Genomic DNA, 14755 nt, shown 5'->3' on the forward strand with positions numbered 1-14755 from the left:
TAAAAGCCAGGGCCAGCATTAGGGGGTAGCATGCAGGGCAACTGCCTGGGGCTCCACCCACAGGGGGCCCCACAAAGCTAAGTTGCTCGGGCTTTAGCTTCAGGCCAGGGCGGTAGAGCTTGTGCTTCAGCCCCGGGCCTCAGGTAGTCTAATGCTGGCCCTGCTCTCTGGTTTATTTTGGTGGCCCCCCTGAAACCTGCTCACGGCTCCCCAGAGGGCCCCGGACTCCTACTTGAGAACCACTAATCTAACACATGGTCCATAATCCCCATCTCCCACTGTGACTCGAAGTGACAACATCAGATCCTTGGGGATTGTCCCCCACCATTCTGGGTAAAATCTGAAGCAAAAATAGGATGCTGAGTAATTATATGGCAAGGAAAGTGCCAAGTTCAATGCAAATCCAAAGAGAAGTTTGTAACAGTCATGGAGCACTGCATCTATGTTAATAAATAGGGACAGAGAATCACACTGCTGCAAGGTCCAATCCTGCACCAGTGCCCAAAATAGCACTGCTAGAGCACTTAGCAAAAGATTTAAGACCAGATACTTTACTAACTTTCGCAATAGAAAGAAAGGCTGTATGTCACAGGGGAATGCTGGCCATCCCACTGATATTCCCCACCACCACCTTTCCTTAGACGTTCTTGTCAACTGCTGGAAATGGCCCACCTTGATTATCACTACAAAAGGTCCCCCTCCCCCCCCAGCTCTCCTGTTGGTAATAGCTCACCTTACCTGATCACTCTCGTTAAATGCATCCGATGAAGTGAGCTGTAGCTCACGAAAGCTTATGCTCAAATAAATTTGTTAGTCTCTAAAGTGCCACAAGTACTCCTTTTCTTTTTGCGAATACAGACTAACACGGCTGCTACTCTGAAACCTCTCGTTACAGTGTGTATGGTAACACCCATTGTTTCATGTTCTCTGTGTATATAAATCTCCCCACTGTATTTTTCACTGAATGCATCCGATGAAGTGAGCTGTAGCTCACAAAAGCTTATGCTCAAATAAATTTGTTATCTCTAAGGTGCCACAAGTACTCCTTTTCTTCTTCCCACTGATATAAGGTTCCCATTGATTTCTAGCCCTCACAGGTGAAAGTTAAAACCATGTCTGATCAGCATCTTACTTTTTTTTCCCCTCCACATGAATTCCAACATGATTTTAGCAGCTAGAAATTAAATTAGAGTGAGAAATGACTGTATTATACTCTTTGAAAGCAGAAATGTCATGCTTCCAGATGGTGTGAAGCACACATTTCTAAATTCAGCTGTTCCTGAGACATCAGCCACTAAAATCATGTCAAGATGGAAGTGGGTGACCTGGAAGTAACTGGAATGAGGTGATTTTTAAGTGTGTGTTTCGGCCAAGATATTATTTTTTTCAGTTTCTGTTGTTTCTCTTTTGGCTGTCCGGGATTGGTAACCAGAAAGGAATAATGCTGATCCTTGCAGAAGGAAGAGCCATTGCTTCTCTCTCACCCCATGATTTTCTCCTTCTTGTTTCTTTAAAACAAAAAACCCACTGTCCAGAGCAGTGTGATGACACAACAAGCAGAACAGTGACAAGGTTGTGCTGTGTTTGTCATATGATCAAACAGATTCCCATCTGAAGCTTTATATTGTCATATCTCAGCCTCAAGGAAATGCACACATATCAAGACAAACAACAGTGAGAAGAACCATGTTATGTTCTCATTACAATAAAATCTACTTAGATCCACTTTTAAAACAGTACATAAAATCTCACTTGCAGTTCCCATCACTGAATGAACAGGACTAAAAATATCAAACCAACCAACCCATGCTTGTTTCTCTCCCTGCTCAGCCCTTAGCATAGTGCCACGCTCAGCAGTATTTTGTTAGAGATTTTCTTTCAGAACTTTCAGGGGTAGGGGACCTTGCCATCTTGAGGAAACTTGCAGTTCTTAGAATGAGGCCTCCTCCAAGCATGGAAGAGATGGGACATGGAGACATCTCGGTGTGATGAGTGTGAGAGGCAGTCCCCACCTCCTAAGGCTCTGAGTGCGAGAGGCATGAAGACAACTTCCTTCCAAGTCTAGAAACAGTGAGAGCAAGCAGTATGGAGACAGGCCTCTCCTAATGTGGGATGAGGCATTCTGGGGTGAGAGGCTAGAAGCCAGCCCCTCTTTGGGTTTGAGATCCTTGGGACATGGAATATGGCGACAGCTGCCTTGCAATGTGGAACAGAGTTCCAAAGAGAGCCCTATCATTGATTTTCCTGGAGGACTCTCCCACAGCAAGTGGGATGAGAGCTATTGGTTGGAGTCTGCCTCTGCAGATGGCCTCCACTCCCGTGGTGAAACAGACAGTTGAAAGAGAATATCCATGGCTGGTGGCTGCAAAGGTTCATTGGGACCTGTTTGCTTAGGGCTCTGTATCTCAGCCTCACGGCCACCTCATGGTACCCAGCCCATCAACACGACTCTTCTGTGACAACATCAAACCACAAGGGACATCCTGGTTGGGAAATCATTCTGAGGAAGAGAGAAGAAGAAATGTTAACATAAAATCACATGTGAAATCAGGAGAAAGAGACAGCTTGGGCGGGTGGGCCTGCACAACAGAATGAATGGCATTAGCTTCACCAGAGTGTGCTGAATGCACCTGCTGCCAAGGGGGCAGCCTGCATCTCCACATTAAGCTGCAGTGCCCCCTGTTCTCTCACACACATTAACTACGTTCTAAGGGAGGGTATTGATCACACTACACAAGTTGAGGGATGTATCCCACTAAGTGGACATGAGGGGACATTCAACACCCTGACCTACAAAGGCATTTGAATAGATTCAGCGACCCCACAAACCAGACTGAAGCAGGAATTTGCTCCTCCCCACTAACCAGTCTGAGGAGGGGCGCAATGGGCATATGCATGCACTCACAACACAGAGCAGTTCATCTCCACATAGACACACCTTTCCAAAACCATTCCTCTTAGGGCTGTTACACAAGCATTCGCCACTAAATGCATCCCAGCCCACAAAATGGATACCCCACCCCACATCTAGCATGGTTGCCATGGATATGGCCAGTAATTCCTCTATGCCCCAGATAATGTCTCATCCCTACCATGTTCCCCTGACCCTGATAACCTCCCCTCCCCATCACTCCATCCTGATCCTCCTATGCCTCTAATCTTCCCTCCTTACCTACTCCATCTGATCCACTTAGGCCCAAATATAACCTCCCCTCCACAGTCACTCCACTCTGACTGCTCTATTCCAGATAACCTCCCCTCCCTGCTTCACCCACTCCAAGATGATTGGCTCAATGCAAAGATCACAACCCCTGCCTCTCCCCATCATGAACACCTAAAATTCACCATAGCTACCTCACCCTCAGGATCTCCTAAATCTACATGTACCACTTCTGGCAAGGCCCCTCACACTCCACCCCTTGCCTGGGGTTCCTCCACCAAGACCCTAAACTCCATCTCTTGCCTGGTGATCCCCCAAACCCTAGATAGCATCCCCTGCCTGGTGTTCCCCGCTCATCCCATTTGGATCAGGAGTGCCAGACACGGCCTCACTGTTTTCTTGGGCTCCTTTTTCCTCTTCTTCTCTGAGGCATTGAGGTAAGCCTGCTCCCTGGTCCTGTATGAAGGGCCGCGGCTCAGCTCCCTCTCGCTGTATGGAGGCAGGGTGTCTTCTCCTTCCTCTGGCTTCGGTGGCTGCTGCTGCTGCCCTGCTTTGTAGGTGGATGGCGGTGACCAGGCATAATACGTTCCCCCTCGCTGGCTGGGCTGCGAGCTCAGCTTCGAGGGCGTCTCACTGCGTTCGCCGCTCTCCTCATAGCTCCGGGATTTCCTCTCTAGGACACTGCTGAGGCAGGAGTGGTCATACTTCTGACTCCCTCCAGGCGTCCGGCTCACCAGCCTGGGCAAGTGCTTCTCATCGTGGGCCCGTCTCCTGGGCGGGCTGTATGACCAGCCCCGATCCGAGTCTGTCAGTGGCTCGCGGTTCCCCCTGCGCTTGCCATAGTACTCCTCCGAGGAGCTGTCCTGGTGCTGCACCACCCCGCCACGTCCCCCTCGCGACTCCGACCTCTCGAAACGCCGGGGCTCCTGGCCGCCATCTGTCCGGCGGGCGCGCTGGCTGTAGGACTCTGCGAAAGCCGCCAGCTCGTCCATGGAGACAGCCGGCACACCCACAGAGAAGTTCTTCCTCGACAGCATTTCTGATTTCGATCTCTGCTGGCTGCAGGACAGAGGAGGGCAGAATTGTGAGATACAGTGTGTGCCTCCCATTGGAGCTGGGAGGAGGAAGCAAGGGCTACTCCCTAGCACTGAAGACAGTTGGCACACATATGCCTTGATGGGGAAACCAAGAAGCAGCCTGCAATGTTGCTGTCACCAGCAAGCTTTGAGTGAACAATATGCATTGTACCAACAGACCATCTGGAGAGGAGAAACCCTGCTATTGCTTTTAAGGGACTGAACTGCACTTCCTACAGGCTGCTCCACCAGAAACACTAGGGTGAGATTCCCAGGGGATGAAGGTGTGGATTAGTGTGCTCTAAGGAGTGGAGTGCCATTTTCTTGGGCCAGCACTGCAGACCGCATTGCACAGAGAGACTGGAGTGTGGTTCCTGCTAGAGTGCACTGTATCTCTTAATGCATCAGAGAGACTGGGGTGCAATTTCCAGGAGTCCCATTGCACACAGGGGAGGCATTTGGGTTTCTTGGCCTTATAAATGACTATCAAATATCTCACATTATCAGACATGGAATGGGAGAGGGGTCTGGCTTTTCCTGAGTGGATGGGCTAGGGAGAACTGTGGGAATAGATCAATTCTATTTTTGTCCAAGGCAGGCCTTGTTTCCATCTTCCCCCATTCTGTAACCCCTCTGCTCTGCCAGCTGGGAACAGATCATCAGGGAAGTGAGGACAGCTGTGACCTTTCTTCCTTCACTATTCCCTGGCCAGGTACAGCTGTCTCCTGAGCACTGCACTCACCTATGCCTAAAGCTGTCCCTCTCCTCCCTGTAATCAGAAACTGCCTGTGTCCTTGATGCACCACCTCCGCTAATCACCCCTGCCCAGTACTCCGCATCGCCATCCAGGTCCCCCGCAGGAGGCAGGGGTTTCCTTCGCACCTGCCGGTAAGGCTGACGGAAGTTCGAGTCCTCGTGCAGGGAGCTGAGTTCAGAGATGGTGTTGTTATCTGCTAGGACACGGGAGAGAAACAGACACTGCAGAGGAGATGTGTGTGTGAGAAGGGACAGTGAGACCATGGTGGGACTAGTTCTGATACATTCAGACAGAAGCCAAGCCCCGCTCTATTAAAAATAATCAGAAACAGAATCCAAACCCATTCTCAGAATCCTGGCCTGGGCTCCTCCCACCCCGGACTCCCTGTGAATTTTAGATCTCAATTCACAACACATTTGGAGAATGCTTCTGGTGTGCAGCCCTGTCCAATTTCAGCCTTATATTGGTGTTCTGTTTTGTATACATAGGCACACATGCACCTCCCCTGGTGTCAAACTGGCCGTGGGTTTGGCCTGACTAGCCAAGCTAAAACAAGATTAACCCCTTCAAAAAACGATCTGCACGCTCCCTGCCATCTCTCGTCTGCTGAATTGCTGTCAATCACTACCCTGTCAAGCACAATGACATCTGGATTCCAGACGTTCCAATCTGGAAAGAGTCTTTTTATAGTAGATCTGGTGGGTGTAAATGGCAATGCACTCCGTGATGACTGTTTTAGAACTACATGTAATTTGTTAGTTTCTCCTAATCAATACAGAGCAATGATTAATGCCATTCCCTAAACCTTTATCGTCATTGATTGAGGGAGCTCATGCATCTGTGACTGCCAGGATCTAAAGGCATCTCTATACAGACACCTACTCGGTGGACCTATTGGATGCACAGGCTAATGATCACGGGCACAAGTTTTTTGGAAAATGATCTGTATCCACCACATATGAATGTCAAGACCCCTTATTGGGTTGGATGAGTCAGTCACTAGGCTACTTCAGGCATTTGATCTCTCTTGTCTTCTTCACCAGCAATGTTTTTAGGTCTGTTCGTTTGTTTATTTTTAAGTGTGCTGGCAGAAGGCATCAGCAGCCAAGCCTGTAAACCCTGGCTTGGTGGGTAGAGCCCAGCAAAACAATGAAAGACCCGGCCTTTCAGATGAGGGAGGGACCAGATAATCCACAGATTATGAGGTACAAGGAATGAAAAAACAGGGATGAGTGTGCAGGTTTTCGGGTCAAAATGAGGAATCCTCATGGGGCCATGGAGAAGAGAACCCTGCATAGCCCTCACCACTTCAAGAAGGAGTCCTGGAAGTCAGTGGAGGCCACTCAGAGGAACTCTGCCTTGATGTTTGCCAGCCCCACAGACTGATATCCTCTGTACATGGAACAGGTACAGTACACAGAGCAGCACTGCAAGCTTCTTTCCCCATTCACACACGCTGCCCCACCCATGTGCCTCAACCCCCTGACCTGAACAGATAATCACTAGGCACCTGATTCTGCCTTCCTTAATCATAGGCTAAGGGTCAAGTTTAAAAAGATGAAGTTTTAAAGTTTGGAAATGTAGAGTTAAAGGTCCACAAATAATCTTAATTCATCAGCCTCTGTCCTCTACCTATCCACAACCAGCCCCTTCACCCCCAGTCAGTATACTGCCATGCCAAGATACCTCCTCCATACTGCCTGTGTGAACTCTGTCCCGCACCCACTAGACTCTAAACACCTCTGTAAATACTACAACGGGCCTCTGACCCATCCCCTATTGCCCAGTGTCACAAACCTTCCTTCACTGTAACTGTTCACACACTGACAGCTAGAATCCCTGACATCTCTTCTCCTGGTAAATGAAAGAAACAACCATATTGTTTCAGATCCATCATTTCACTGAGGTGGCCAGTACAAACTACCTCTCCGTCTCCCAAAGCATATTGAGGCTGTTATACTAATAACATAACATATTCCTTAAAAGACTTATTGCAGACCCACATTTCCTCCTAAAAGTATACAGACACCACACTGTCTCATATACCCACAGTTACACCATAGCAATATGACAGAGAAGGCAGGAATGTGGGCCTAGATTTTCAAACATTGGGGTCAAAAGTTAGAGTCCTAACTCCTTATTTACATTCCTACATAAACAGGGCTGATTTTTAAAAGTGTTGAACATCCAACGGCTCCTACTGACGTTGAAAATCATGCCACATATTTTGGTGCCTATTTATGTTCTAAGCCTAACTCTAGGCATCATACATTCTTGAAGAGCTAGGCCAGAGGGTCTAAGTTCAATTTGTTTGTGGAACCTTCACTATGAATTTCCAGACTATTAATCATAGAATCATAGGACTGGAAGGGACCTCGAGAGGTCATCTAGTGCAGGTCTCTCTGAGAAGAATCAAACAATATCTGTTTCTCACATCGCTCTCGCATCCTCCTGGCTGGGTCAAATTGTGCCAGTTCTTTCTCGACGTAGTACAACACCTTCATGGAGTCCCTCTCCTTGTCGGCCTGGATCCTGTACCCCTTGCGCACTGCTGGGAGAAGAAAACATTCAGAGGATGGCACTTTCAAACCAAGAAGTGGCTTTTGGTCTACACAACTTCTGTAGCTAGTTGAGCCCACATCCTCAGGCAGGTGGCCTACAACTCCCACAGCCTGTGGATTGGTCATTTTGTTGTTGCTTCAGGTGAAATTCAAGAGCAACATGATATGAAGTTGAACAGCTACATTGTTTATAAAGTTTGAAGCAATAGCAAAATGGGTTTGGAAGAGACCACTACATACAACAAAAATACACTGATGTAGTGTAATTGTGACAGGGTGAATCTACCCCACCCAGGGACTGGCAAAAACACCCTTTTCAACCTCAGGAGAACACCCCCATTTCAAACCCTCAGGAAAGGATTTGTCAGGGCAGCAATGGGGTGAGAGGGGGCATGGCAGAGTGGAGTCCTGCTATGCTTGGCCCTCTACTAGCACAGGGGCAGTGGCATACGCTCCTGAGCAGCACTATCTTGCACTGAAGTCAGGTGGCTTAGAATCAGGGAGCTGCAACTGGCCTGCTGCACTCTCCCGCTCCCCTACTCTACCTGAGCTCTGCTCAGAGGTGATGAAGAGTATATTCCATGGGGTATCGGAAATTCCAGGGAATACAGAGGGAAGCCCACGAAATGTCTTCAGATTTAAGACCTTTATTGTTACAATTATGTGCATATAAGCCCTACAAATGTGCAGAACACACAGAGGTACTATTCCTACCCTACAAAGCTTACTACATTATATCTCTATAAGTGAATTTTGTGCCAGTGAAAGGTGCTGGATTGACAAATCTGGAAACTAAATTCTTCCACTGCACTGACAGAGCAAGCACTGCAGTGCGCACTTCCCCACTTTGCCTTGCCAATGTGCCTGAACTCTAGCCTGGACACTGCCAACAAAAGTGCCAATTTATGGATATTTTTTCTGACATATCTACTCAGTAGTGCTGGAACTAGGGGTGATGGGGACACTGCAGCACCGCTGGCTGGCAGTAGTAATAACAAATACCAAATACATAGTTTCCATCATCAGCAACCCTACAATAAAAATTGTTCCAGCACCCCGATATCTACTAGGACTGGATTAACCCCCTGTGATGCTGGCAGGCCAGATGTCACCTCTTGCCCAGGCTACAGGCATTAGCTCAGAACTGACAACCTCGTAGCTGGAGACTGAACCAGGTCACCAGTATGTTAGTTTTGCTCAAAATAGGTATTGGTCTTATAGGAAGATATTTAGTGTTTAGACTCTATGAAATGCTTAAATGTTGCTGTGTGCATTAATCTCATTGATAATAGCTGTATCCCATAGGTGATATTTACATGTTTGCTCTGTAACTATAGAAGTGTTTACTCTGAAACTGCAAGCCCCCAGAGTCAGGAGAGAAACATTACCAAGTGTGAAATACTAGTTTGCCACAGAGGGTGTTATCTCCTGCTCAACAGAAGGCCCACAGACACCAGACAAATCATTGTGGGACATCAGAGGACAAAAGATTTTGTTGATTACCCCCCACCCCACACCACCCATGAAGAGGAGACATGCATGTGGATCATCTTAAACTCTGCAGGAAGGGAATAAAAATCCCTGACAGGAAGAAACTGTATCTGTTGGCTGTTTGAACTCTGAAGGACCAGAGATTCTAAACTGCAGCCAGAGATCCCCAGGGGTTGCCCCTTGGGTCTGCCCTGAAAGATACTTCAGGCAGGCCCAGATCACTACAACTTTGTCACTCTTAGGATTTAGATGGTAACTCGTTGGTGTGTATATGTTTGCTTGCTTTAACCTCTAAATAACTCTCTTATTCTTTTGTTCTAGTTAATAAACCTTTTGATAGTTTATTAGAGGATTGACTACAGGCATTGTCTTTGGTGTAGGATCTAGAGTACCAATTGATCTGATGTAAGTGACTGGTCTCATGGGACTGGAAGCAACCTGAATGCGGTGTGACTTTTAGTCTTTTAGACTTTTAGTAAGTGACACTTATCACTAAGTCCAGTTTGTCTGGGTGGCAAGATAGACTGGAGAGTCTAATGACAGGTTTCAGAGTAGCAGCCGTGTTAGTCTGTATTCGCAAAGAGAAAAGGAGTACTTGTGGCACCTTAGAGACTAACAAATTTATAAGCTCACGAAAGCTTATGCTCAAATAAATTTGTTAGTCTCTAAGGTGCCACAAGTACTCCTTTTCTTTTTGGAGAGTCTAAGGGGATTGTCTGTGACTCCATGGTAAGACTGTTAGAGTGATACAGGAGTTCACATTTGTTACTCGTTTGGTGCACTTATAGAACTTGCCACCAGTTTGGGATGTCTGCCTTCACGGAACCACTCACAGTTATGAGCCACTCCAGACAGCATGACATCCCCCACCTTGTTTTACACTGAACAACCATCAAGTGGGAATGACTGTGAGTCCATAGCAACCTTTGTGAAATTTGAACCGGTGATTATAGGCTCCATCTCACATTCCAGTCCCTTGAGCCATTATTCATTTTGAGGTTGTGCCAAATATCTATATTGGTTACATCTATAGCTCCTGGAACTGACAGAAAATTAGTTAGGCTTAATAAACTTCATGCTTGGCTTGCTATTGCTGCTGTATATCAGAAGGAAAACTAATTTCCTGGCTAATTCTGGAAGCATCTAGAAACTGATATTGGCATTATGCCTGTTAAGACAATCGTGGGAAGTGCATGGAAAATATTTTCTATTACAGGTGAAGCCTAGTGTCTGTGGTTTGACTTATCAGATCTTACTACAACAATGCAAAATGCTCCACTTACTGAACCTTTTTCTTATGCCTCTGTATGGTCCCAAAATAATAGTAATTCACACTCGCACTCTTCATCTGAAGATTGCCAGGCCCTTTTTAACAGTGGAATAAATATTTTTATTCCTGTTTTACAGATAGGGAAACTAAGGCACAGAGAAGTTAAGTAACTTGTCCAAGATCATACGCCAAATCAGTGGAAACAGAGCCCTTCCTAATTGTTAGACTGTACTCCATCCTCATGAACTATTAATGTGTTCTTAGGTGTTAACTGTGTCCCATGGGGCATTGCTTTTTGAGCCTTCTAAAAGACCATGTCCACAGTGGCAGCAGAACCATGCTGGCTACAAGTTTAGACTGTGTTCATAAAGATCTTGAAGTGTTTCCCTCACCAGAATGGAGAAGGATTGCTTTTTCTGAGCACTGTGCTTGCAAATGAAATGACTGCCCATCTTCCCTCCCCCATCCCGAACAGCTCACACACCATGAGGTCCGTAATATACCTCTTGGACAAAAAAATCCTTGACTTCATTGGTCAGGAAAACCATGCTAGAGCCTCACTAGTAACAAGTGAGTTTAAAATGGACGCATTGCCTTAAAAACTACAAATACCAACAGAACAGCTGAAAGTCTATTTATTGTTTATTTGCCTGTCAAGCCTTGAGTTTAGGGATCTGTTCTCCCTACTCAGAATGACAAACTGGGGATCCTGACTTTGGTTCTATTCCTGGCTCTGTCACTGGCTCACTGTGTGATACTGGGTAAGCCACTTAGTCTCTGTAGGCCTCAGCTTTCTCATCTATAAAATGGGGATAATCATATTAACTCACCTTGCAGGGATCTCATGATTAATGTTTTCTAAACATCTAAGCTGTTTGCAACAGGGACTGTCTTTTTGTCCTCAGTTTGTACGGCACCTAGCACAATGGAGTCCTGGACTATGTCTGAGGCGATGGTAATATAAATAATAAAGCTTTTTAAGATCCTCAGCTGTCTTTTTATTATTTTAAAAGTGAAAAGTCCATATAAACTGGGGTCTTGGCAAGTAAAGAGCCTTTCCATTCAGCTTTAAATTGGACCTGAGTCATAAATTTTAATTTACATTTGTGTTGTGCTAATGAGCTGGGATCTCAACCAGCAGATTCCTATTTCTTTTGAAGCACCTGGAACAAGGCCTGAAACCAGGTGCTCTGGCACGGTGACAGGCAGTGAAATTTTTGAAAGCATGCATTGACTTTTTGGGGGGAAGCTATGCTCCTGAACTATTCAACAATCCCCTGATGTGCCGAAGTCCACAGCCTACGTCCAGTGCTTCATTCTATGTGCAGTGACATTTTACAAAAAAATAATATTAAGCACTGGGCTGGAGTCCAACATGTTCTGAAGATGATTTTTTCATTGGATATGTTTCTGCTTTGGGTCAATGGCTGATTTCTTTCCTATTTCTAAACACTCTGTTCCAGATCTTTCCTTTGATGATGAAAGTTTGTTCCACCAGCTCATTAGTTCACCCATTCTGATTTCAGTGGAAAAGCAAAGAAATATACAGATTGTTGAAGCTGAACATAAGAATGGGTCTGACCTACGGTCCATATCGTCCAGTCCCAGCTTCTGTCAGTCAGAGATTTAGGGACACCCAGAGCATGGGGTTGTGTCCCTGACCATCTTGGCTAATAGCCATCGATGGACCTATCCTCCATGAACCTATATAATTCTTTTTTGAACGCAGTTATACCTCTGGCCTTCACAACATCCTCTGGCAACAAGTTCCACACATGACTGTGCATTGCGTGAAGAAGCACTTCCTTATGTTTGTTTTAAACCCACTGCCTATTAATTTCATTGGGTGACTCCTGGTTCTTGTATTATGTGAAGGGGTCAATAGCACTTTTGTATTCACTTTCTCCACACCAGTCATGATTTTATAGACTTCTGTCATATCCCCCCCTGGGCTGTCTCTTTTTTAAGCTGAACAGTCAGTCTTTTAAAACTCTCTTCATATGGCAGCTGTTCCATACTCCTAAAAATTTGTGTTGCCCTTCTTTGCATCTTTTCCAGTTCTAATATATCTTTTTCAAAATGGGGTGACCTGACCTGCATGCTGTATTCAGTATGGCTGTACGATGGATTTATATAGTGGCATTATGATATTTTCTGTCTTATTATCTATCACTTTCGTAATGGTTTCTAACATCCTGTTAGCTTTTTTGCTGCCGCTGCACATTGAGCAGATGTTTTCAGAGAACTACCCACGATGACTCTAAGATCATTCTTGAGTGGTAACAGTTAACTTGTATAGTTGGGATTATATATTCCAATGTGCATTACCTTGCATTTATCAAAATTGAATTTCATCTGCCATTTTCTTGCCAAGTCACCCAATTTTGTGAGATTCCCTTTGTAACTCTTTGAGTCAACTTTGGACTTAACTAGCTTCAGTAATTTTGTATCATCTGTAAACTATGCACCAGTTCACCCCTTTTTCCAGACCACTTATGAATATGTTTAATAGCATTGGTTCCAGTACAGATCATTGCAGGACCTTGCTATCTACCTTTTTCCACTGTGAAAATTGACCATTTATTCTTATCGTTTGCTTCCTATCTTTCAACCAGTTAATGATCCATGAGAGCATTTATCTTATCCCTGACTAATTATTTTGCTTAAGAACTTTTGGTGAGGGACCATATCACAGGCTTGTCTTCCTTGAGTGCTCCTTTAGCACCTTGATCATCTAGTGGTCCCATGATTGTTTGGTAGGCTTCCTGCTTCTGATGAATTTTTTAGTAGTTCAAAAAAAAATTTTTTAAAAAAATAAGCGAATATGCTGATAAGGGAGGTGGAAGATTATTTCAAAAGCCTAATTTCCTGCTTAAGCTATCTAATTGCCTTCTCATATCAATGTGGTGCTGTGATAAAATTCAACTTTTGATTATTAATGATTACATTCCTCCTCCTCAAATTGCCCGTGCAGTTTCATATGGCAATAGTGCTCTTTCCCACTTCTCACCCTAAATTGTTTTGTAATGTGGCTGTGTCCTGTTAAATAAATGTTGTGTTCCTCCCCAAGGGTGGCTGTTTCTCAGTGTCAGATGCATTTGGTGGAAAATATTTTCCACCAAATGCATCCGATGAAGTGAGCTGTAGCTCACGAAAGCTTATGCTCAAATAAATTTGTTAGTCTCTAAGGTGCCACAAGTACTCCTTTTCTTTTTGTTTCTCAGTGGTGGCTGAAGTAGGTGGGGTAGACACACCGCACAGATATTGTAAACTTGCTATCAGTCCAGTCCCAGATCTCATTTCCAAGTTACGTTCCACACCTTTAAAGCCCACAATGGTCTATGGTTTGGCTATGTCAGAATGCCTGTCACTGTGCTCTCCACCATGTCAATCTAGGAAGCTGTGGCTGAGAGAGCTCAGGTTCTGATGTGTTGGGGCATGGGACAGGCTCTGTGTGTATCTGTGTCCATCCAGGGGGAGGGTCCCTGTCCCTAGCCACAGAACTTCCTACCACAGAAGATCATCATTACCCACATTTTATAGATGGGGAAGCTGAGGTACAAAATGACTTGCTTAAAATAATTAAAATTCATGATTAAAATTCAGGCTCTCAGTCCTGTGCTTAGATCACACCACTCTCTCCATGGAGCTAACCCTCCTTCTCCAGCCCCACTTCCTTTGAGGACTCTGCTGACTCAGAATGCTCTGACAAGCTGACAGGAGAGACTGGGTGCAGATTACCATTTTGGCTTCCTCCACTGGAGTCACTTGGTGCTAGGGGCGGGGGATGCGACTTCTCCATCAGCACAGCAGGAGATGGCACGCCAGCTCCCGGAACAGTGGGGATGTAGTAAGGACCTGGGATGGAGGTGACAGCAGATGGATATCCAGCTTTTGCCGCCTTGCCCGCTTCATACACTGAAAAGAGAGCAATAATTAGCAACGAAGTGCCAGCCCTTCCCCTCCAAGGTGCTCCACAACAGCACTCCTGCTGCTGCTCCTGCTTTGGATTTTGGTGACTGCCCAGCAGGAGGGGTCTGGTGTGTTATGAATGGAACTCAAGAACCAGTGGATGTCTCTGAGCTTAAAAGGAGTTCCAAAAATGGTAAGGGACAGCTTATTCTCTGCTGAAGGCCCTCAAAGCATGGTTAGTCAAGGGCATTCAGCACATAAATCTAGGCTCCACTCAATTTCTTGTTTGGGTTTGTAGCAATTCACCCTGAAGACCAGAATGGGACTCTCAAGAGGCAAGCTTACTCCAGAGGCTCATGAACCTCAGCAAACCTGGCCTGAGATTTGGGTTTGCAATGGAACCTGGCCTTGTTTCAGGTGTTTTGCTTGACTCTAGTAGGCAGTTGCTTTGCAACGTGGGAAGGACACATACCAGAATGCTCTCTGCTCTGCAGCCACAGCACAGACATAGCTGACAGGACTGCAGCT

The 14755-nt window shown here is 45.8% G+C and overlaps 1 protein-coding gene across 8 annotated transcripts in view; it reads right to left on the bottom strand.

The window, feature by feature from the left end:
* Positions 1-1573: 1573 nt before the first annotated feature.
* The window catches only part of ILDR2 (immunoglobulin like domain containing receptor 2), a 49109-nt gene continuing 35927 nt past the window's right edge, over positions 1574-14755 (bottom strand). For 2 of the 8 annotated variants that reach the window (XM_043509933.1, XM_038387675.2), the window contains 5 exons: positions 14057-14233; positions 7428-7544; positions 4979-5186; positions 3553-4219; positions 1574-2500 (listed from right to left, as the gene is read on the bottom strand). In XM_043509933.1, coding sequence (XP_043365868.1) covers positions 2465-2500; positions 3553-4219; positions 4979-5186; positions 7428-7544; positions 14057-14233 — 1205 coding nt within the window. In that variant the 3' untranslated portion in view covers positions 1574-2464. Of the gene's footprint in view, positions 2501-3499; positions 4220-4978; positions 5187-7427; positions 7545-14056; positions 14234-14755 lie in introns of all 8 variants that reach the window. The other 6 variants (XM_038387673.2, XM_038387676.2, XM_043509947.1 and 3 more) reach the window with 3 other exon arrangements.

This window comes from Dermochelys coriacea, chromosome 1 (assembly GCF_009764565.3).
Source record: "Dermochelys coriacea isolate rDerCor1 chromosome 1, rDerCor1.pri.v4, whole genome shotgun sequence".
Taxonomy (NCBI): Eukaryota; Metazoa; Chordata; order Testudines; family Dermochelyidae; genus Dermochelys; species Dermochelys coriacea.